A 25,111-nucleotide genomic window follows, 5' to 3' on the forward strand; every position below is an offset into this window, starting at 1 on the left:
TAGGTATTATAGGTACTATCCTTATTGACTTTGAAAGACTATTGGTTGCACCAGAGCCTATTTAGATGTGTTATAGCATTGGTGGTGAATACATACTGTATGCAATCATTTATTTTCTTTTTTTGATTATTATTTCGTTTAGGAGGATTTGTAGAGTTTGAGATTATAGTGTTTTGTATTGATCAGTGGCAAAACAAATATGATTATGATTGCATATTTTGACACATTAAAATATGGAAAAATCCAAAGGGAGGTGAATACGTTTTATAGCCAGTTTTAACTACAGCAGATAATGCTGCATTATCTGCACTTTCATATGGCTCTCTAGAATATCTTTGCTGAATCACTCCCATCACAACTTATTTAAAAATAATTTTAAATACCCTACAATTTAAATTTGTCATGTTAAAGCAAACTATTTATATATGATATAGAAATGTGATGTCCAACATAGTTTTAAAAGGCGAATAATAGTGTGTAGTTTCTAATGGTAACACAACTTTCCCATTCTGAGAAATAGCAGTCTCCCAGCTCACAGCTAATGCATGACATTGTAGGTAACTCACTTAAAATACCATTTCAAAAAAGGAGAGGGTCATAATACTCATTTGTCTTATCTGGAGTAAGATACCGTAGGATTTCTAACTGTAATCCATATATTACCTCTTATATCACAATCATGTCATTTTAAAATAGTCTTTTAGCTTTCAGAGATAGATAAGTTGGTGTGTTTGTAAGATAACGTTTGAAATTGAATTTTCAATTGATGCACTCCATGAAAAAAAGGATGCAGCACAAATACTGTATAAACTATTTAAGATATACTGTAGGATAAGTGCAGGGTACATAACTTCACATGTAAAACAATTTGTATTTTTAGCTAGTTATTTTTCTTTATTTGATGAAAGATATACTATTAATAATAATCTACAGCAATGTAAAACATCATTTTTTAGACTGCTTTGTGACAAGCTGAGCCACAAATCTTAGCTGTATTCCTGTGTGAACTGAACAAAAGGAAAGATTTACATTAAACCTGGCAGATAACCTTGATATATAAGATTCTTTAGGGGTGTTGCTCATTAACACTCTGCCATATAATCCCAGGATGCTATTGCTTCAACTCGAAGAGCTTCAGAAGAATGCTAATGCATTAATGTCAGTGTACGGATCTCTGATCCTTCAGTCCTGTGAAGAACAAAATTATGCAAATAAAAAGAACATAAAGGAAGCCTGATGGATTTATATATAGACAATATGTGCTACAATGCATGCTTGAATAAAATTTACAAACATATGTTAGGTAATGTGTTATTTTCTCTAATTTTATTTCTAAAAACATCCACTTAGCCCAAGCTAAAATACTACTATCTGCTCTTGCTATTTGGTGTTTCAGTTTTCTAGTGGTTTACTTAAGATATTTTAGAATTTCTTAAACAGGCTTTCATTTCTACTGTAACATTAACATGTTTCTTTGAAGAAGGACTTTATCAGGATAAAATCAATTCTACTTTTATTTGGAATGGAGTAGCGTACTATACTATAATACTACGGTCAGTAATTGACTATAGTAATATAGTTTCTCCCCCTGTTTGTCAAGAGACTGCAATTTGAATTTAAGTGGCTTTTTAAGACAAAAAACCTATAAGTTCAGACATTGCTTGTTATACTTCTTCCATATGTAGAAAATGCAGAAATACTTTTTTTTTCTGGTGGCTAACATGTATTTCATCTGAAATACATTTACATGATTGATACTAAAGTAAATACGTGTATTCAGAAACACATTAATAAGGCCTATTTTTATTCTTACAGTGGAAAAGTAGTTTGCAGGGAATCATTTCTAAATTTACCAAAATGACATATCTCTATATGCATACGTCTGTGTGAAATTAAAAGTTTTGCTATTTGCTCCTTTTTTTCTTGACAGGAAGTATGTCTGATTCAGAACTTGGTGGCCAGGATTCCCTTGGATTAGGAAAGCTTGGGACTCAAGCAGAAAAAGACAGAAGGTTAAAAAAGAAGTAAGTACTGTAGCTGGCATGTCTCCTGAAATATGTAATGATAACTATTAGGTTATAAAATGAAATGAAAACACAGGAAACATCTCTATTTCAGTAGCTTATGGGTAGCTGGGTTCTTTTTCATTCCAAAAACTCTAATCACACAGAAAATGCTGTTTAATAGGAAGCCCTATACAGTACATACTACAGAAAATGTTCAGTGTACCTGTATTTCGTAATACCATCCTGTTGATACTGTCGCATCCAAAATTTTGATAATAACTGGGGGCCACTGTGAAGTTAATCGCTTTAAGGAAAGCAAAGATTGAGTAGCACTGACAATTTCTAAAACAAGAACATTAGGTTTTACATGAATAACTAAGATTTTGACAGACTTTTTCCTTTGCTAATTACATATGTGTTTTGTGTAGTGTAACCATTTTTTGGACTCTTGATAAACTCATTTAGAATTCTTCAGAATTTTGGCCATCATGCATCTTGACATTTTGTCAGAGAATATGAAAATACCTCCCTGACATGTTAAGTGCCATCTCTGTGTTTTTGCTTGCCAAGTCCATGTGCAGTGTTTCATTTATGAGTGACGACCTCTGGTTTTTACTTTTCTCTTTTTAACGAGTGACCTTTACAGCTTGCTTTGTTATACCTGGATTAAAGCACCCAATTCCTTTTGTTATCCAAAGGATGATACTCAGGAACAGCAAAACTCTTTTAAGATCTCCAATCTCAATTTTCTACTTTTTTTTCATCCTGCATGGTATGCATTTCAAAGCACAAAAAACTAAGAATAAAATGTGTATTTATGTTTATTTCCCTGCTTATTTCCTATAGGTATAAGGTATCCCTTGCATCACTCTAACTTATAACAGCCTTGATTTCTGTGGACGCCAGCATTAATAATCTCTCTTTACAGTGCTGGGTTACGTGTGTGAATGTGTGCATGTTTGCCAGAGTGTTTCTATCTGGGATGCTGATACCAAACTAAGGCCCCCATCCCTCTTCCTACCTACTTTGCACCCTCTGAAGTGTTCTTGCAAAGTGCCCTTTGTACCCTCCGTCCGTGAATATCACCTGCCTGCTTTTGCTTCTGAGTGAGTGCTGACAGCATACATGTACATGCTCATTAATATTTGTGTGCTTTTGTTTCCCATCAATCTCTTCTCATCACATGAAAAAAAAAGTACATCAGGGTAAGTTGCGATCACTGAGGCTGCTGGACATCTTCATTGTCGGCACTATGTTGTTCTCTGTCTGCTGTATGTGCTTGTCACCTTTTGTTTGTTTCCTTTATCTTTCTTTTTCTTTCAAGTTTGATGTCTGTCGTTACCAAAACGATGCAGGAGCAGCTGCCATATTTAATAACTGTTTATATCCCCCCCCCCCTCTTTCATTTAACTTACAGTGAATGGGTGTCATTTCTTCAGAGTTCTTACTCAGTAAAGGGTGCAAACATTGCTGGAGAAGGACGTTTTGGATTCAGTTCTTGTTTTGATAGTTCAACCCCATCTACGAGCCTGCCTTTCTTGAACAATGTCTCCCCTTTTTCAACGTGTGTGCTTTGTTTGGTTTTCTTAGAGTTCTTGTGTCTGTCACTGCTAAAGAAATAACCAGATGTCTGGTTATGGGCTGTTGGATCTTGTGACTGTTTACTTGTTATTGTCATAACTTTTGTTTTTCTTCCTTCCCCGTTACAAATGAAATATTATTAGCTAAAGGACTCTTTCCAAGGCATACTGTATTAAATAATGTGAGAAGGCAGGTCTGACATTTGTATAGTAAGCTAAAATAATAATAGATAACTATTAAAAAATAAAAGTACATTCTGAAAGTCAAAGGTGAATTTGAAGGGTTTCCTGAAAATGTGGATTTTCTTGTCTGATATGTTCAAGTATTCATTGAAGCATTTCAAACAATACACCTTCCATCATTTTTAATATACTGTAAGACACTTAAGCTCTGTCCTCCTTGTACTATATAAAAAATGTTTTTAGTGAGATTCATTGTCTCTAAAAACAGTGATATAGTGATAACTCTAACATAAATATGAAAAATGATAACACAAACTAGAAGTACACATAATTAATATAAATTATTGAACATATTTGATTATGGATATTTTTAACCTCATTTTTTCTTATTGTCTTTTTCATATTCTAGAATTCTCTTCACAACTCAAACTATAAGGTTTGGGACAGCAATGTTAATTTAATATAAAATACAGAATATAGTAAAGTATATTAAAACTTTTTTATTGAATACATCTTATACTGTAGTACATAACTTTGCTTATGTGATAACATAGAAAGATGTCTCTGCTCTGAAGTTCTACCCTTGTTAAAAGTGTCCTTAAGATCATAAACTAAAGCAGTATTTTATACACATACTGTACAGTATAGAATATTTTCAGGGCAATTGTTTAAAGCATATGTTTCCAACCCTGCTTCAGAAGAACTCCTGTCTACCAGGTTTTATAAGTACAGTAACTATTAAACACTTTGGAAAATTTAACTGTGATCAGTTAAAACAATTATTATTTTAAAATGAGAAGCCAAAAACCCTCTGTTTCTCAAGGAATGACGTTGCCTTACTTGAACAATAATGTACAAATACTGTATACCTCATCTTAGAAAAGTGATTTTGTCACGCCTTCTGCAGCCAGAGGGCGCTCCTTCTCTGTCCTGTCCCTAGTTTCCGGTCTGCTGTCCTTCCTGTCCCTCTCTTTCCCTTGGGCTATATATTTCCGGGTCTTGCACTCTGTCCTGGCTCAGCATTGATGTTCGGATGTCCTGAGACCCGCCTAGCACCAGGGCGCCCCACGTCCGCTCCCTGAGGGCATAGGTATCTATACGGCATTCCTGAACTCTTTGCACTAATGAGCCCGGGCCTTTTTCCCGTCTCGCCGCTACGCATATGGGTCTTTTTCCGCTCTCCTGCTCCCCACGGTTAGTCCCTTTGGACGTCCGTGACAGAATGCTGAGCCACCTACTGACCCCGCGAGCGGCGTTTTTTTTTTGTCTTGCCGCAGTTTTTTTTTTCTTGTTCTCTGGGCTGTTTTTTTTTTTCAGTTCCTCTATTCTAATCACTGGATATCACTCCGATCTTCCGTGCCTGTGAGCGGGTCCTGTACCTGGCTTTCCTCGGGTAGATCACTCCGATATCAGTGATTGAATGTTGAGCTGGCTTGCCTATTCTTATTACTGGATATCACTCCGAGCTTCTGTGTCTGGAGCGGGTTCTCTTGCCTGGCTCTTCCTGGTCTGGCTCTCTCCGATATCAGTGATAGAATGGTAAGCTTTCTGCCGTTCCTCCATGCCTTTCGCTGGATATCACTCCGGGCATCTGTGTCTGTGAGCGGGCTTCGGTCTGGCTTTCCTCAGGTTGTCCACTCCGATATCAGCGTTAGTATGCGAACGTGCCCATTTGCCGTTCCTCCATTCTTTTGCTGGATATCACTCCGGGCATCTGTGTCTGTGAGCGGACTTCGGTCTGGCTTTCCTCAGGTTGTCCACTCCGATATCAGTGTTAGAATGTGAACGTGCCATTTGCCCAGTCTGCGGTATTTTTCCCCGGGGTTTTTGTGTTTTTTTTCTTGTTTTTTGCCTTTGTTTTGATTTTTTTTCTTCCTGGTTTCCCCTCCTTTTTGGTCCCCCCTGCTCTCTGTGTCTCGGAACTTTGGTTCCTACCTGTTTTGTGTGGTTTGTCTCCCTGGTCTTTCCCAGGTTTTTGTCTGTTGTGTTTGTGCTTGTGTACTTTTTTGTTTTAGTCTCCAGAGCTCTTCTCTACCCCCCCTTCCTCCACCCAATAAAGGTTTTTACCCCGGAGGAAGGGGTAGCTCTCAGCCGTGGATTCCCGGAGGTTTCCTTTCAGTTAAATGAGGTTTTTCCTCCCCCCAGTGCTGTGCAGCTTATTTATTTGTTTGGGCGTCGGGAGCCGCCCATGAAGGGGGGGGTACTGTCACGCCTTCTGCAGCCAGAGGGCGCTCCTTCTCTGTCCTGTCCCTAGTTTCCGGTCTGCTTTCCTTCCTGTCCCTCTCTTTCCCTTGGGCTATATATTTCCGGGTCTTGCACTCTGTCCTCGCTCAGCATTGATGTTCGGATGTCCTGAGACCCGCCTAGCACCAGGGCGCCCCACGTCCGCTCCCTGAGGGCATAGGTTTCTATACGGCATTCCTGAACTCTTTGCACTAATGAGCCCGGGCCTTTTTCCCGTCTCGCCGCTACGCATATGGGTCTTTTTCCGCTCTCCTGCTCCCCACGGTTAGTCCCTTTGGACGTCCGTGACAGATTTGGGATGACCTATTCTAATGACAAACTGAAATTGAGCTCTCCAGGACCAGGGTTAGAGACTCTCATTTAAAGTATTCTGTCCTTTTGCCTTTAAAAATATAATTTAGAGAAACCTACAGTATCTCATTTAATATGATAACATTTCAATTATTTTTTTACTTCATATACAGGTACATTTCTGTATTGCAAACTCAAGTTTAAGCATTCAAGCAATAAACTTGTCTTGTGTCCAAAATATATTTGATACATTAGAGAGTCATTGTTAATGTACTGTAATATGTATTGTATCAGGAAGTCTGTACAGTTTTTCCTGTACAGTTTGTCCACATTATAGAAACCATTGGCTCAATGACAATTAAAGATTCGGGGTTAGAGAGTTTGGATACACAAATATGAAGGCATTATTTCTATTGGTCATATTATACTGTAAGTTTGAATGTATTGCTTCGACATAATATGTGAAAACAGTGAAAAAACAGATATCATAAGGCATAATATGAATCACTATTTATATAGCGATGAGAAATTCTGCAGTGGAGGAGGGCGAGACAATGTTTTTCCTAAGAAACTTTTTTAACAATAAACACTAATAAGCCCATTAGTGCGAATCATATCATTGGTTCTTTTATTTCTCTTATATGGCTCTATAACATTACTTTTGTTTCCCAGACTAATAGCTGTCTTTTTCTTTTCACTTGCACCTCACGCACTAGTAGAATGCGTCATACCCTTGGCACTCATTGTAAGAACAATACTGACTGTATATCAGTGTTTTCAAAGAATACAAATATAGTAGCTGAGCACAGATACACAGCTGTGATGCATATGCAAGTTGGATGAAAACTGACACCAATGCATGGAGAGAATACGCCAGCATCCCAAGTGTGTGTTGCTATGCAGAGACTGCCAGGCAGCTGATTTTACTGTATACATGTCAATGGTTCCAGAATACTTGAGTCACGTTGTAGCCAACATGCACCTGCATTATGGAAAATACATTCCCTAATAAATCAGTCTTGTTACAGCCAGTTTGCCTTATGGAAGCTTGTGTTATAGTAGAATTAACTATACTCTCATTATCTGACGATCCTGAGGAATGTAGAATATGAGGTAGCGAATGGTCAGTTGACACATATATCAGTTTCTGGTAAACAGTCTTCCTGCCAAGTGTTTTTTCAGTGTTCTGAACACTAGTTTTTTTCATGCCTTTTTATATATAGCCTGCTTAGATTATTTGTAGGATTGCAATAGTAAGGCTGACCGTTTGCTCTTTTTGTAAAATAAGGGAAAATCCAATCTAATTTTTTAAGCATGCCTTTATAGGAATGGTTCTTAAAACATGAGAAAACGCGTTGAATGATACATTTTCAACATTCAAGAAGAATGGAAGAAGACATTTATCTGTTTTCTCTGATGAAGTCCAATTTACTTTTCCATGAAGAGTCCAAAGCCTAATGCCTGTGCACCTAAAAAATATTATACTGTACTTCTCATTACTTGGAACACTTCATGTTTAATCACCTGGAACTATCCACTACCAATGTTAGTTACCGATTTCTGAATATTGTGGAAAATTGGAAGATAACAGTTTTAAAAAATCTGTACTGTGGAATGTCATTTTCATTAAAATAATATTTTTCAGTATTTTTAACTGTAGTCATAGAAAGAAAATGTCCTCAGAGTTGATCAAATATTTAAACTTGTAATTATGTTGCCTCAGTAACAGGGCCATCAAAAAGAAAGCTTATTCCATGAAACATTTTCTATTTTAAAAGCTACGAGTAAATACATATTTCACTACTTAACATGATTTTGTACACGTAAAAGGATGCACATTACTACTGTATATAAAAGCTATAATTCAAACTAGAGGGCATTTTTAATTGTGTATTTCCCATCTTAATGCTAGAAGTGTGTAGTTCAAAATATGCAACAAATTTAGCCATATGACATACAGTATGTTGGTGGTGTTGAACTGCATCATCACTGTCTCCATAAAGTGATATTATATGTAGAATTGCAGGTGATTTCCATGTATGTACTTTAGAAAATAATAACATAACAATTATCAGTTGTCCCCTTCAAAGGTACTGTATTTTTTCTGTCCTGTCACAAGATAAAGATTAATGTCCTGCTTTCAGTTACAAGTTATGAACCATAAATGAAAAGCTGCAAATAATTTTTAAGGCGTTTACATTCAGTGGTGTGGGGATCTTAATGAAAAGAGTGAAGAATCTGTTTTGCTCTACAGGCATGAACTTCTAGAGGAGGCCCGCAGGAAGGGTTTGCCCTTTGCACAGTGGGATGGTCCGACAGTTGTGGCTTGGCTGGAAGTAAGTGCTTGTGTGACAGACAACAGAAAAGAGACTGCATGACTTTGAGTAATTTAAACCTTAAGATGTCATGGGAGTCAAAGGATATATTTCATTCTTTTTTAAAAAAACGTTCAACTTTAAAAAGTTGTTTCATTGCTTTTCCTAAAACAAAATGAGCAATTTTGCATAAGCGAAATTTAACTCTGCCTCTCTCGTACAATATTACATTTCTATATTACATTTCTATCTTGAGTTCAATCATATTATTTGTCACAGAGTTTTCCAAGGTAAATACCATCTCTCGTTTTGCGGAGAATTTTAAGGTCAGATGTGTTAATTCAAACCTATTCATGGACATTAATAGTTAAGAAGAATTGTGGAATGTCATTTTCATTAAAATAATCGTTTTCAGTATTTGAACTGTACTCATAGAAAGAAAATGTCCTCAGAGTTGATAAAATATTTAAACTTGTAATTATGTTGCCTCAGTATCAGGGCCGTCTGTGTGCTGCAACATCCAAAAAATGTATAATCAGCACAATGTTTTAATGTTAGTATTAATAAAAGTATTGACAGTTATGATGTAAATGATCTGTCATCTAGAAAAAACATAAAAAATATGGTTAAAACATCCCACTGAAATGCATCTATACCGCTGTCTTTGACAGAGTTTCACAAACATTTAATATTTGTACAGTATGTCTAGCATCTTTCACAAACAAGAAAAAGCATTAGATAGATATGTCCAAAGCACAATATTGTACTCTAGCAGTACACAGGACTGTGTATAGTCCCTGGGGCCCTTAAATGGACTCATCTCCTAGAAGTGTCCCTGATTAGAATGATGCACAAGGGCTGTCGAAATGTGTCATTGGGTCTTGTGGCAACTGTGTGTCTTAGTGATCAGAAGCAAACCCACAAGAAGTTTCCACCGATCAAACTGCCATCTTTCAGTCAATTAATGGCACCATCTGAAAGTCGTGTATACAGCAAATCTTGATAATCAACAGAACAAATTAACAAATTTAGTCAAATACACTATACTGTATGAAATTAAGGTATAGTACATTTAGTGTGCAAAAAGCACCAAACAGGCTTACTCATTTTATAGAGAAAGAAATCTGTCTTTTTTAAATTTTACAGAAAGTCTACAATAAGGCATAAGTTTTATTTTTGTTTTCAAATGTAATTTTTAATGTATGCTTACCTCTTCAAAACTTGAAATGCTAGCATACCATCTAATGCAATGCTTGATAGCTAAGCATGTTTTATGAAATAAATAGCTTAGCATCAACTTTTTCCTTTAAAATATGGCACATTGTACAGCTGCTGTTTGGCAGTTACAGAGCTGTGAGTTTAGCCAAACCAGCTGTACAACTGTTTCAGAAAACCTACAGCATCTTTTTTTTGCCAAGCCAATTTTAATGCTAAACAAGACTGACACCTGGTGGTTTGTCTAGGGTGGTCAATGACATTTTAAACTTTACTGGAATGCAATAGTCCTGCTTTATATATAACGAAAGGATAGTAGTGAAATCATGCCATTAAAACGACAAATGTGTCTGTTAGAATGATGAACTCACATTCATTTTAAATACAGTACATCACATATTAACACCATCTCCTATTTATTTTTCTGAAATTCTGAAACTATGTCACTGCATTCAAATGTGTCTGGTCCTGTAGTTCGTTATTCATGTAAAATATCCCATCTTCATGACAAGAAAGTACAGATGTATGTGGTTTACAGGCATCAATGGATTTATTAAAGAGATTAATGTTCTAGGTTCTAGGATGCTGACATGAAATATTAGGATGAAATGAACATTGTATTGATTATAACCAGTTGATGAATTGTGAGAAGTCCATTTAATCTGTACAGCCTGTTGGATCTACTTATTATAAATGAAGGTGATTAGGCAAGTGAGAGAACTACACTAGAAACCTTTGTAAATGGCAAATTTATGAATGGGGGACTTATATTTTACGGGTTATGGTTCACAAAACAAACATTTCTGTATTAATATTTTTGTTATAACTGTTAACTATTTTAGAAAACTGTTAGCTGAATAAACAGTTGAACTGAAAAGTGTTAACTGAATAAAACATACCCCATGCTGTACTTCTACATAAATATACTAAATGTTTGCTAAGCAAGCTATGCCTTTGCTACAGAGACCAATGCAGGCTGTGTGAAGCAGATCTATGTGATGAAGGTGTGCAAATGGGTGACTGCTGCATTTACAGTACACTCGCGCTGAGTAGATCATGAATTTTATTTTGGTTCGCGAATGCAGAAAAAAGTGATCACAAAATAATTTTGTACCAAAAAGGCTAAAAAGTAAATATTGAACTTGTGAATATTGACGTTTTACTGTACACTTGAAAATAATAATAATTGCTTACACTTATAAAGCACTTATCTGGACACTCCACTAAAAGCACTTTACAGGTAATGGGGACTCTCCTTCACCACCAACAATGTGCAGCCCAACCTGGATGACGTGACAGCAGCCATAGTGCGCCAGAAGGGTCACCACACATCAGCTATCAGTGGGGAGGAGAACAGAGTAATAAAGCCAATTTATAGATGGGGATTATTAGAAAGCCATGATTGGTAAAGGCCAATGGGAAATTTGGCTGGGGTTATACTACTTCTCTTTTCGAGAAATGCCCTGGGATTTTTAATGACCACAGAGAGTCAGGACCTCGGTTTTACGTCTCATCCGAAGGACGGCGCCTTTTTACAGTATAGTGTCCCCATTACTGTACTGGGGCATAAGGACCCACACATCGCCCCCTGCTGGCCCCACTAACACCTCTTCAGGCAGCAACCTAGGTTTTTCCCAGGAGGTCTCCCATCCAGGTACTGACCTTCTTAGCTTCAGTTGGTTGCCAGTTGTGAGCTGCAGGGTGATATGGCTCCTGGCAATAGCTGAAAATATTCTGCACAGGATATTTTAAGTTGCATAATATCACACATTACTTTTTTGTATCATCTGCAAAGTATGGATAAGAGCTTGAAGCTCATAAGACCTGAAATGTCTCTTGGTGCTACATGCATGATTCTATTTAAACTACACTACATTTATCAGATACTGTTCTACATCATGCACTTACAGGTGAGTTCAATCTGCCATATGATCCCATCACTGTTCTTCTGCTAACTCCTGTTTTGCTTCTGGCTTGTGTGTCCAGCTCTGGCTCGGAATGCCAGCTTGGTACGTGGCAGCCTGCAGAGCCAACGTGAAGAGTGGTGCCATCATGTCCGCTCTATCTGACACCGAGATTCAGAGAGAGATTGGCATCAGCAACCCCCTGCACCGCCTCAAGCTGCGCCTGGCCATCCAGGAAATGGTGTCACTTACCAGCCCTTCGGCGCCACCCACCTCCAGAACAGTGAGTCACTCCTTAGCCTTTAAGTCAACATTAGGTGAAAGGTTTTGGTTTCTAACACAAGGTAATCAGTCGCTACACTCTAGTACAGTCCTTTGCAAATACTGTATGTGTTCTGATCGTGAAGTACTTACTGTAAGTGTTTGTTGGCAGCCGGGTTATGAATAAAGGCTCAGAATACTGGCATAGTCTCAGAGTAGAGAATTTGGTCAGAGATTCTCAGTGGACCTATGATTGCTGCAGTTTTAGTCTAAACCTTTAAATTGAATATTTTTAAGTTCAAAAATGAATACTGGCTACTTAATTTGGAAGAGCTGTCCATGTGACCTCTAAAGAGTACAATGGGAAACCTATTTTTATCTCAAGAGTTAGATAACAATACAACTCTAGAAATTGTTTTTATCTTTGTGTTATTTTTTTTTTCCAGTACACTCACAATGTATTACTGTTACCAGTATTCTTAATATCAGAATTCATTCATTCTTACTTAATATACTGCTGGTAATGTTCCTTTTGCTATTGTAAGGGTATCTTTGTGACAGCAGTTTAGGATTCCTGTTAACGTTTTGATGCTACTTCAGTAGTACACAGCAGTTTTAATTTAGAGAAAAGTTTGTGTTTCATAACATAATATATTCTTGTTACACAAAAAGCTAAAAACTAAACTAATACAATTAATTACTAGTAAAAAGGATGTTTAACATTTCTCATCCTGCATTGAATCAAGGTTAGAGTTAAACAATGTGACAAATATTTTTTTGTAATTCAAACAATCTCTTGTGTCACTGGTCATTCAGATACTATGCGATGTCTGTGCTGTTTGGGAGCTTAAATAAGACATTTTATATGTATTTTAAAAAATAAAGTATGTTTTTCTTGCTATTTTTGCTTGAATTAACTGTGCTTACTTACTGTATGGAAGGAACCAAGGACTTCCATAATGATAAAGAGATTAATTCAAACAATTTACACTGAGGATATTAGGGGTTGGGTGGCATAGTGGCACAGTAGTTAGAATTGCCGCCTCACATTGCTAGGGCCCTGGGTTCAGTTCCTGGGGTGCTCTATGTGTGGAGTTTGTATGTTCTCCCCAAGTTTGTGTAGGTTTCCACTGGGTGCTCCAGTTTCCTCCCACAGTCCAAATACATGATAGTAGGTTAACTGGGTTTGGGGAAAAAATTGGCCCCTGTGTGAGTGTGTGCATACTGTACCTGTGTGTGCCCTGCAATGGACTGGCATCCCATCCAGGATGTATCCTGCCTTGTGCTCATTGCTTGCCAGGATAAGCTTTGGTTCCCCCACAACCCTGTATTGGATAAAAGAAACTGTTGATGAAGGTGTGTTGCAACCCTTGAGCCTCCTTCAGATCCAAACGTGAGGTTTTTCACAGACTTATTTGAGTCAGTGTTTAGGCAGGTCATCAACATCATTCAGGAAAACAGGCAGTTAAAGAAGCTATAAATGGATTACTTCTCATTCCTCCGTTTTCTGACAGGTATTTTGCTGTAAATTTAAGAAAAGCCAAACATCATCAATAAGCAATATTTGTGAGGGGTAGCTAAGACCACAAGGCATATTTGATATTTCATACTTTTATCATCTGGCAGCAGAGGAAGTTAGGCATGATGCATTAGAATTCTTCTAAGAGGACAAACACTTTATTGAAAATAGGCTTTGCTTTTTTATCTACAGTATGTAAGATAAGGATTAAGAAATTGGAAAATCCAAAAGAGAACCTCTTAAGATGTATTATACCAAACTGAAGCTGGTATTAAAGACACATCTTCTTCATCCTGTTGTTATCTTCTTGTGTCATATTACTTTAAGATCATTGAAAGGCAATGATCGTGGTTTTCTAGTGTTGTCATGGAGATATTTATTACCTACAGGTGGCACTAAGTGCACTTTCAAGAGCAAAGGCAATTTCCCTACTGCTACTCCTTCCTATCTCTTAAGCAAAGAAGACTAACTAAAAGCTTAATTCTTTTTATACAACTAATTTTAGACTCACTCACATTTTGATGCTTTATTATTTTTGTAAAAATATATTCTACATGTTAAGATTAAATATTGTATATATTGAAATAAAGGGGAGGTGAATAGTATATCATCCATCCAAACATTTTCTAAGTGCTTTATCCAATACAAGGCTACAGGGGAGCCTGAGCCTTTCCCAATAAGCAATGGGAGCAAGGCAGGCTACACCCTGGATGGAACACCAGTCCATTGCAGGGCACACAAAGACACAAACATGCACACACTCCCACCAGGGCTGGTTTTCCCAGAAGCTAATGAACATAATACCACTATATCTTTGGACTGTGAGAGGAAACCAGAACACCCAGAGAAAACCCACATGAATACGAGAAGAACATACAAAGTCCACACAGATTAGCACCCCGAGAAATCGAACCAAGAGCCTCAGCACTACTCACTTTGTCACTTTGCCACCCAATAGTATATCAAATAATCAGAATTAACCTTGATTTCCACAGAGTAGTAGAGTTTTAGAATCATTATATATAGTATATTGCAGTACACACTAGGCAGTGAAATCCCATAAAGAAATTCTCTTTTATTGTGAGGTTTGGTTTTTCAAAGTAAAGACATAGGTTCCACATTCTCTTCAGAACAAAAAGCTCTTGGTGGGGCAGAAGATTTAATGTAGTTTGTGATCAAAAGTACATTATAAGACTGCTGTAGAGAACTTCAACACAAAAGATGATTTTTTTCTTTTGTTTCCTCTCCATATTCAGTACCTTTTATCTTTTTGTTAAATATTATTTCTGTTTGAACTACAAATGTGCATATTTTTCTTTATATTTACGTTTACAATTACATTTTAAATTACTGTAAGGCAGGTGATCAGATGATGTTACAGTATTTCACTTGTGGGTTGGAGGTATAGTGTTCATCTGGATATTTTTGCCATGTTACCAGCAAAAACATAATAATTACACAAACTATTTGAAAAGCTGGTGTAAAAGCCTTTAATGTCAAGTCACAAAGTTTTTTATGCTAAAGGGTATTGTTCATGATTTATATAACTATTGAAAGATCACAATCTGTTGTGATGCTTCAGCTTCTGAGAAGAGCTTCATAAGAGAATATATCCGGCATATATTCAAAACAGATAATGTAGCTCAATTAAAATAATTGGTTATTTATCACCTTTCCCTGAACTTCTTTATTTATGGTTCTCCCATGAGGCGTTGGTGTCATTGATAATAACGTCCCTGCAAAGTCATTGCAGTTACCTCCAAATTAATTTTATTTTTTGTTAGCACAGCAAAAGTGAAATGTACTGAAGCAGCATAAACAGTATATATATATAATGCAAAAGGAGTTACTAATGTCCTATTATTATCATTGATCACTGATTTGCAATGCTTAGGTGCTGTGTACATTTTGTGTTATTTTTAGAAATTCGTGTCAACAAGTCTGTATTAAGAAGGGTTTAAAGTAAACTTGGTTCATTTCCATATTTTATTCTGCATTTTTGCAATAATTAATATTAAAAATGATATATAATAAAATGAATATGTAATGTATAGATATATACAATAGATGGAATTTTATGTTCCTGGTTTAAACTTTTTGTATTTTTTATTGCCAAAGGGGAAAAAAGGGAGCTGAATGTAATTGTTTTATCTGTGGTCTGAGGTTTACAATATGTGTGCATTTTAGTTTTTAAAAAACAAGGCTATATAAGGTCCTGTCGAAAAAAGATCTTTCAGTTCTTCTATATTATATAGTAAAAAAATAAGTTATTTCTTTGGTAATTAATTTTGTTTTTTTTATTTTTTGGTTATTTCTATTTTTGAAGCAAATGACAACAGTTAACGGTTAACTGCTATTGATGAGATTCTGCTAAGTAAAATACTTGCCTTTCAGCAAGGTCTTCAAAAATATAAAATAAGCTTTTGGCTGATTATTTTCCGTTTGTGAAATAAAAGAAAAGTACTGTGCCACACTGTCAGACGTCCTTGGCTGAACATTAGCTTTTCTCACCTCTTGCTCAGTCGTGACCCCTTCTCGCTGTGATGAAGACATGGTGTTAAAGTGAGCTCTGCCAGTAATGATGTGACTTTTAGAACTGGCTGAGAGAGAGAGCAAATGAATATTTTAAAAGGGAGCAGTGGACTTTGTCAGTGCAATTCCAACACCATAAAACGCCCCACTGTGACGATCATCTGTCTCTTACCTCCATGTCTGGCTGCTGCCAAGTTTTGATTTGAACTCAATTGACCCTTTGGTCTCAGGGAAACTGCTTATGAGACAAAAAATGAACAGTGGACAAGGGAAGCTCTTTTCTTGTTCTCCACTGAGACTCATCGGCAGCCCATGCACCTGTGAACCTCCCCAAAAACAAAAGAAGAAACAAAATATGATCAAATGACATTCTTTTGTAACAGTCACTAAAGGGAACACACAGAAAAATATGTATGAATTAAATATATTTTTTTAAATCTACTTACCTATCTGCCATACACACCCGTCTTTTTCCCTGTGAAAGTATGCTTCCAAAATGCTTTACATGCAACATGTAACAAAGCATTTAGTTTAATTTTTATATTTTAAAATTAGATTGGTTTCTCAAATCACAACAGTATCACTACAGACTCTTACAAGCAATTACTTCTGATGTTATCAAAATCTGATTTTACTTCTGATTTTATCAAAATCTGCATGCATGCATTGATGATGTTTCAAAAGTGTGAGATTCAAAGGGTACAATCTATTCAATTAATGCCAGTTTTAGGACAGGAGTTAAAATATTGGGTCCTGGTTTCTCAAATCATAACCATATCAGTACAGACTCTTACAAGAAATTACTTCTGATGTCTAAAACAAATGTTGTATGTCTCTTTGCTTCAAGCCACAGTACTGAAAGCTATTGTTGCACATCAGATCTCAATAAAATAATATACTGACACTTGTACCATGGAGAAAGCACAGATTTCCTAATCCTCTAAAATCTTGTGTATTTGTCTGGAAGCTTTTATTAATAATTACTCACCTGTTTCTTCCTTGAGTTTTCTCAGTTCCTTTACTGTTCCTATGGATATGTGTCATGTGAAAAAACTGGCTAATTTTTAATGTTTTAAATAATAGTTAAACTTAATATCATAGAACAGTATGTAAATGTCTAAATGTACATAACACATTAGTCAAACATTGCCACTGAAATCTGTTCTTTAAAGTTGATTAACTTACATGTCCTATTAGGGCAAGAATGCTGAATTTGCTGACAGTGATGCTATAACACTGTTGGCTTACAGTGGTGCTGCCTTTCTTCTTTAACACTGCTTGCCTCCTGTGGATTGCTGCTGTCTCTTGTGGGCTCTCCAACTAGCCTTCAGGCAATGTCTGGGTGACCCACGAGGAAATGGAAAACCTAACAGCTCCCACGAAAACGGTTAGTGAATTGTCATTCTACTCTCCCTGCTTTCATTGAGGTCTGGTATTGTTCCATCCTGCTCTGCATGCATTCTTTGTTACTGCTGGTGCTGTCCTGTGGTCATAATAAGTCAGTGTGGGAAATCCTGTCTTCTTCCATGATTCCTTCAGCATCATGACAAACATTTGGTGGGGGTGTGTTCAAAGTGATCCTAGTTTATAACCAATCACTGCATTTGGACACTTCTACCAAGTGCTAGTGAGTACAACATGAACCTTACAATTTTACAAACAGGTTGAGTTTTCAAATCCAGCAATTATCATCATGCTCTTGTTCTTAGAGCCTCATTCACAAAAGGTTCTAATGTGATTATAAATGCGTAAATCAAAAATAAGGGCCTTGTTATGAAATATTGGAAACATTCATAAAAAAATCTATGACTATAAGGTGTACCTAAATAATGTGTGTGCACATTTGCATGGACAAAAGTTGGATCTACTGAGCTGATATTTCCTGTAAGAGACTGCCACACAGCACACATAGGAGACCTTCTTTGTATGGGTTGTAATGGTTATTACCAGGCCTCTGCATACATCTTTTGCATATATTTACCTAATATTTTAGAATGAGGCCCTCAAAGTCTTAAATCTTAGAATGCACTTTAAAAGGTTAAGAAGCAATTACAGTAAACCCTTGGTTTAATGGATTTCACTTTAACATACTTTGGATTAAATGGAAAAAATATGTTAAAGGGGAATTTTGTCTGTAAAATCAAAAATACCGGGCTTTACCCACAGTAATAGACACAGTAAAATGCAAAAATATTAAACAAAAAATGGCATATTTTGTACAACATACCCTTAAATAGATCTAAAAGGCATGAATATTAATAGTTCCCTATAGGTTAGGGCAAATGGTACAGAGATAAGCACATACGATGGGTGTTGCTGTATAGTACAGTATATTTACTAAAGACACATTTACGAAATACAGTTTATATATTTATTATAAAATTAATTTTCATTGACTGTGTTAATTGCAATTGTTTAAAATATATCTAGTGCACATACAGTGTACATAGTATACAGTACATATATTCTGGACAATGTTTTTGTGCTGAAAAAAACATTATTCTTGAATTACTGTATAAGACATTCCTCCCCCCCAGTTATTCTGTTAAACCAAAAATAAACATCTTTGAAAAATATATTAAGCATAGGTAATGTTTTACTCAAATCGTGTATGGATCAAGGATGTTCTTCCATTTAGCCTGTACAGAGTTTGCCCGAACAGTGGCATTATGTAGTTATGGTTCATGTTGGCATACATGCTCATTCAATTCGTTTTGAAAACTGTAAGACAGGCTTAAGATGTTGCATACAGGGATCATATTAATTCCAGATTGAAGCTGGAATTCTTAACTGATCCTCTGCCAAACAAAGACCAGTATTTTCATATTAAAAGAGTATGTTGGGTTCTGTGTTGGTGTAGCTACTGTATGTGAGGCCATTGCAGTCTGCATGAGCTATGGAATAAAGTCTACCAGCATCTGGAATACTATAAGAGGAAAAGTATTTATTTCATAAAGCAAACACTGCAGTCAAAATGAGCGAAATTACATTGTATTCTTAAAAGCCATACATTGTATTCCTAATTTCAACAGCTGGTTATGTCTCCTGAGCTTCTTTATAATAGGACATTTATCCAGGTATACGTATATTGAGATAAGAAAACCTACAGTGTTGAGCCCATACACTGTACTTTTCAAATCAACAGGTAAGTGTTTTCCCAAATACAAACTATAAAACATAGCTGTGTCTTCAGAATCTATTGAAAACATTAAAATAGATAAGGGTGTGTTGTAAAGTGGCATGTTGGTGCAGTGATGTGTGTTGCTGCCTGGGGTGCTACCTGTGTGGAGTGTGTATGTTCTCCCTGTGTTCGCATGGGTTTCTTTCAGGTACTCTAGTTTCCTAACACAGTCCTAAGACATACTGGTACTGTAGGTTAATTGTCCTTAACGTGAGTGTGTTTCGTGTCTGTGTGAGACCGGCGTCCAGTCCAGGTTCAATCACCTTTTGCCATTGCTTGCCAGGATAGGCTACATCACTTGTATGTAAAATTAATCATTTCTATTACAGTGTGAGTACAATGAGGTCATTTATTCCTCATTCATATTTCTAGACTGTTCAATACAAGCATTTAATGTTTTATGATATATACAGGAGCGTGATACTAATAACCTATCTTATTTTATTTTATTTTTTTTAAGTAGTAAGGGGTAAAAGGAAGAATGTATTGCCATCATAAGCAGAATGAGAAATATAATTATACAAACTGATATTCTCAAAAACCTCTAGAATGCAAAGCAAATATGTTTCAGCAATGGTCCATCAATGGAGAGAATTCCATTGCTTTCTCGACAGTACTAGAGAACAAAAATGAAAAAAATGAACCTCTATAATGTCTTTTCTATCAGTGCTGAAGTTCACAACACATTTTTGGTAATATATTAAACCAGAACATTAGTAATGGAGCTTTCAAAAGTGAATTGTCTAGTGATCACAAGAGGGGATGTTGTTTATTTAGAAATTAACCTTATAAAGATCCATTGTGTTCCACAATGACTTTAGAAGTGCAGCAGAAAAAAAGGGGATAATGCAAATCTTCATTAGACCAAATGAGATAAAAAGTTAGATATTTGAAATAACAATGTTTTTTTTAATGAAATGCCATGTAATATGAACTATAAGGCTTCTGAAAAGATGCAGAAATATTAGGGTAATATTTGAGTTCATGAGGTGTTAACATTAATTTGGAAAGTGACTGAGCTGATGGTAGTTATTAACTATTCTTATTTTTTTCTCTTTGTATCTTCACCTGTAATGTTTTTTTTCAAATGCTAACATAGAAGGAGTCAGAGGAGGGAAGCTGGGCTCAGGTAATGTACCTCAAACATTTTGCTATTTCCTTTTTATTTTTTTCTTTCTTCTGAAGAAAGTAATTTCTTCCTTAAATGTTAGGCACTTTCAATTCAATTCAATTCAACTTTATTGTCATTATACTTACACAGGTGCATAGTACAGTGAATGAAGCCGCTGCGTCCATGCCCGCCGCCATTTTATTTTGTAGTATGTTTTGTTTTCAAAGAGTTGATTTAGTACCCTATTCATGTGATGTCTTTAAAAAACACTGCTTTAAAAAAGTTGAATTTATATGTTAGTTTCTTAAATCGAATATAATATGCCAGTTATGATACACATGTGCAAGGTGTCAGACTTAAATCTGTGAATTGATTACAGTAGTTTTAAATATGCTGATAGTAGTTCCATGGTATGCTATTCTCAGTCCTTTCAATAAAAGTTGTCAGTTCAACTTCACAATCAAATAGATGAGACTGAACTGGAAAACTGTACTTTCATTTCTCTGTCAGGAAACACTTTTAGAACCTTTATGCCAATCATCTATCTCTTGCTGGAACTTGATGAGATTGCTACTTAAATACCAATACACTAATGTAACTTTACATCACTGTGGCATTTTTAGTTAATTTTAGTTAATTTTTTCCCCTTCTTTGTCTTGGAGAGGATTCCAGGGAAAGGTAAGGCAGACCGAAAACAGAAGATTGAGGTGCCCCTGCCTTTATGCCCAAGTCGTGTATGGGATTATACCAAGGTCAGAGGCAAAATAGATAGACAGATAGATATAGAATGCCATTAGTAGTAGTTTTGAATTAGATGTTTTTCATTTTAATGAGTTAGCTCAGTAGAACTGTAGGAAATAGTGTATTCACTGAATGACCAATAGGAGACAATAGTCCCCACCCTTCTCCTGCAGAGAATCTGATGTTATAACTGGAAACTGAATACTATTATGTACCATTCTTTTGCAGACACTAGCCTATGGTGACATGAACCATGAGTGGATAGGCAACGAGTGGCTACCAAGTTTAGGATTACCTCAGTATCGCAGCTACTTCATGGAATGCCTGGTGGATGCCAGAATGCTGGACCATCTAAACAAGAAGGATTTGAGAGTGCATCTAAAAATGGTTGACAGTTTCCACAGGTAGCTCAGTGTTTTCAGACTGTAGTTTTGATTCCTGGTTTTGTTGCTGTCGATTTTCTAGACATTGACGTTTTAATGTCTATTCAATGCTCATCATTTCCGACACCTGAATTTTATTACTGATTTAACAGGACTAGTCTGCAGTATGGGATTATGTGCTTGAAGAGGCTGAACTATGATAGGAAAGAACTGGAAAGAAGAAGAGAGCAGAGTCAGCATGAGATGAAAGGTGCTCTTAGAGTTTAACTTTTTGTGACCTGATATTTTTTTTTTACCTTGTTTTATTTCTTTTACAATTCTATTGATTTTCTAATCTATATATACAGTATTATAATAGTGTCCGTTTTTTTAGTTTTAATAATGTCATGCTTACAAAAGAAATCTACAAATTTTATATGCATCACTTGAAGTAACCCTATCAGATTTGGTCTTAGAAACAATACAGTAAGTAGTATAAATAATAGTTAAGAATATCCTTTAGTTATCACCAAATAAACCTCTAATTCTCGAAACGTGCATATCATTTTGAGGTCAGAATAGCTGGCACTTAGTTGATTGCTCATTATTGACTAGGTGTCAGATCTCACATTTCTTAGAAGACATGTACTGTAGAAAACTACATATCTTTTCCATTGCTAGTCCATAAACAAGTCTTGACCATAGGCTACAATATCATAAAAACATAGTGCGCTCATGTTGTTTTTTTGGCTCTTTACCTTCAAGCCAGTAAATACAGCATAAACCATATAAACTGAATGGTAATTAAAATGAAAATCTTTGACGCCTCATTCACAGATGTTTTAGTGTGGAGCAACGACCGTGTGATCCGCTGGGTACAGAGCATCGGGCTGAGGGATTATGCAAACACTTTGCTTGAGAGTGGCATTCATGGGTCCCTTATAGCTTTGGACGACAATTTCGACTACAGCAGTCTAGCACTGTTACTACAGATCCCAAACCAAAACACTCAGGTAAATGGTTACTACCATTTAGATAGAAAACTTGTAACTGTGGCCATTTTTCATATCTCTGTGCTAATAATATAGGACTGAAAAACTGTTTGTTGTTTTTAATATCTGTGATGGTTAAAAAGATTATTTCTTCTTGTTTGCCTGTAGATTTGAATTAGTCACAAGCATCCTTTCATGCTTGTATCCCTCAGTTTGATACAATCAGTTGCCAACAGGGCAACCATGGTGTCCTTTGACTTTTCAAATTTTAGTTATAATAATCCTTGTCAAATCAATTTGATTTTGTTTTTTTTACTGAACACAGTTCAGAATAAAGGCAGAATAAAGCCCAGATAAAATGGCTTGCAGTCAGAAGTTACAAACCCACCATTTTATGGCAGCTCACTAAATTCTTCCTTCCTTCTATGACTGGGGATGCCTGTAATTTTTGCTTAAGACCATCTTAGAAAGGAGGACTTAAATAAACATTTAAACATTAATGTATGATGAGGAACTTGTCAGTTATGACTGGGTCATATTCAGAACGTGATTTTTTTAATATTTATATATTTAGGTTTTTGTATCAAGTACACTAACGTAATTAAGCAGATATGACAAATAAATTCATTATAACACTTATCATCATCAGGGAGTCTACTATGAAGGTCAGAGGCTAGTTGCATGTGTGAACATTGTTTGAAGCAATAATCTCTGTACATCGGTGACACACACTTTGTAAAACTTCATGTCACACAACATTGCTGTGTTATGGGATTCTTTCACAGAGCCTGGATAAGGACATGCCTGTTTGCTGGTCTTAAGAATCCTAGATGTTGCACATTTTCTCAGTTCATCCCACAGCAAATTGAGGAACTCGATTCAATGGGGCTCATGTCTGAGGATTGAGGTCCCATCCCTTTGGGACCTCTCAAAAAAGCTGTTGTTAAATAAACGGGATGTGCATTGTTCCTGTTGCAATGTTGCCCTATCAGGATCTGTCTGCAGAAATGACAGCAAGTGGGGTTCTAGGTTTTCAAATGATTAAACATTTCCACCCCTGGTATAACACTTGGATTCCCCCATCAGCTGGTCTGTTGTACACAACCAGCTATCAACATATTGCCAATTTCAGTTGTACTTTAAATTTCACTGTATTATAGGAAACAGCCATCTTAGTGAAGCTCTAATGATGGTTAGTTTAGATTTTAATGGGAGACTATAGTTCTAAAAACCCTGTTCACATGAGCAAACCTATAAAAATGACAAGAAGTTATGTTATGCTAAATAAATGATCCTATGATCACTGATTACTGTGTATTTCAGAAAGCTTTCTTGACTCTCCAGCATTTTAACACTAATATGCAACCACAAACCTTAAAGTTTATTTAGTCCAGATAAGAATGACCATATTTGAGTTTTGAGTTTATGAGTGCCGAAATCCGCACTTAGTTTACATAAAATCCTGTCTTAAATTAAGTTCTGTTGGGTTCTGAGTATATTATACATATATTCCCGAATTCATGGATTCTTGGAATTAATTCTGATTTTAAATAGCCTATTCCAGATGAAAAAGTTTTTAAAAACTTAAGCACGGTCTTATTCATTTTCCTTTTATCTTGGCAATCCAGGCACGACAAATCCTTGAGAGGGAGTACAACAATCTACTGGCTTTAGGGACAGATAGAAGACTTGATGAAGTAAGTATTATTGGATTAATCCTCACAAAATGGTTCAAGTTCAAGTACTGTAGCTGCGTCAGCATGCATTGGCTGTAAAGGAACAAGTAAAGGTTTATTCCATGCTGAAAAACACACACCTGAAGAAGGCTCCGCAGCCAAAACGTTGTTTCCTTTCTTCTCTTTTCAGCATGGAATAACCGTTTACTTCTTCCTGAGGGCATTTTAGACCCCTATACTACCTGCAATGACGGATGAATATTATTGTTTTACTGTATATATCCCCTTGGTCTTGGAGAACTTTTGAAAAGTAATACTGAAGAAATCAAAGTAGAGATGTGGTATCTGGTACATCACAGCACAAATGCACATATTTTATATTTCATTATGCACGCAAATAATGCTAGAAACACAAGGATATTGCTTTAAGATGTTTATTGTTTTACAGTTAAACAGTATACTGCCAACCTGTGCTAAGTAATACCTTCATGGTCCATTACACACAGAGATATTGGGCTGCTGTGGAAAAGTTCATTAGAAAATTGTTTTATTTGTCTTTTGGTGCTATTTAGAGGAACAACCTAAGGATTTTTTTAGAGTTGTCTTAAGATTGTATGTATCAAGTCCAAACAAAGTAAAACTAGAACTTTCAGTGTTTCCTTATATACTAGTTTTCTAGGATGGAGTTTAAACGTACCCACTTACCTACAATCTACCTAATATATAAGTATACACTGGCACAGGTTTTTACGGTTTTATTTTTCTAAAACATTGATGCTTTCCTGTTAAAAGCACTACTGATGTCTGGTGACACTGTTTGAAACATATATACACCCATATTTGCATTGTATGTGTTTCATTCAGAAAAGTACCTTAAAGTGTCTTATATGTATTAATGATGTATTTATGAGCCCTCCAGATTTAGCATTTTTCACAAGAGCACAATCATATTTTCCTATTTGAAATACTTTTTCTTGAGAAAGTCTGATGGCCCTATA

General features: G+C 36.1%; 1 protein-coding gene across 16 annotated transcripts in view; it reads left to right on the forward strand.

The window, feature by feature from the left end:
* Nucleotides 1-25,111, forward strand: part of ppfia2 (PTPRF interacting protein alpha 2) — a 308,407-nt gene that overhangs the window by 276,495 nt on the left and 6,801 nt on the right. For 10 of the 16 annotated variants that reach the window (XM_088647226.1, XM_088647230.1, XM_088647231.1 and 7 more), the window contains 9 exons: nt 1,931-2,024; nt 8,559-8,640; nt 11,821-12,021; nt 17,375-17,437; nt 20,331-20,360; nt 21,312-21,487; nt 21,619-21,716; nt 22,283-22,458; nt 24,066-24,134. In XM_088647226.1, the coding sequence (XP_088503352.1) occupies nt 1,931-2,024; nt 8,559-8,640; nt 11,821-12,021; nt 17,375-17,437; nt 20,331-20,360; nt 21,312-21,487; nt 21,619-21,716; nt 22,283-22,458; nt 24,066-24,134 (989 nt within the window). The remainder of the gene's footprint in view (nt 1-1,930; nt 2,025-8,558; nt 8,641-11,820; nt 12,022-17,374; nt 17,438-20,330; nt 20,361-21,311; nt 21,488-21,618; nt 21,717-22,282; nt 22,459-24,065; nt 24,135-25,111) is intronic. The other 6 variants (XM_088647228.1, XM_088647233.1, XM_088647242.1 and 3 more) reach the window with 2 other exon arrangements.

This window comes from Lepisosteus platostomus, chromosome 9 (genome assembly GCF_059453375.1).
Source record: "Lepisosteus platostomus isolate fLepPlt1 chromosome 9, fLepPlt1.hap1, whole genome shotgun sequence".
Lineage (NCBI taxonomy): Eukaryota > Metazoa > Chordata > Actinopteri > Semionotiformes > Lepisosteidae > Lepisosteus > Lepisosteus platostomus.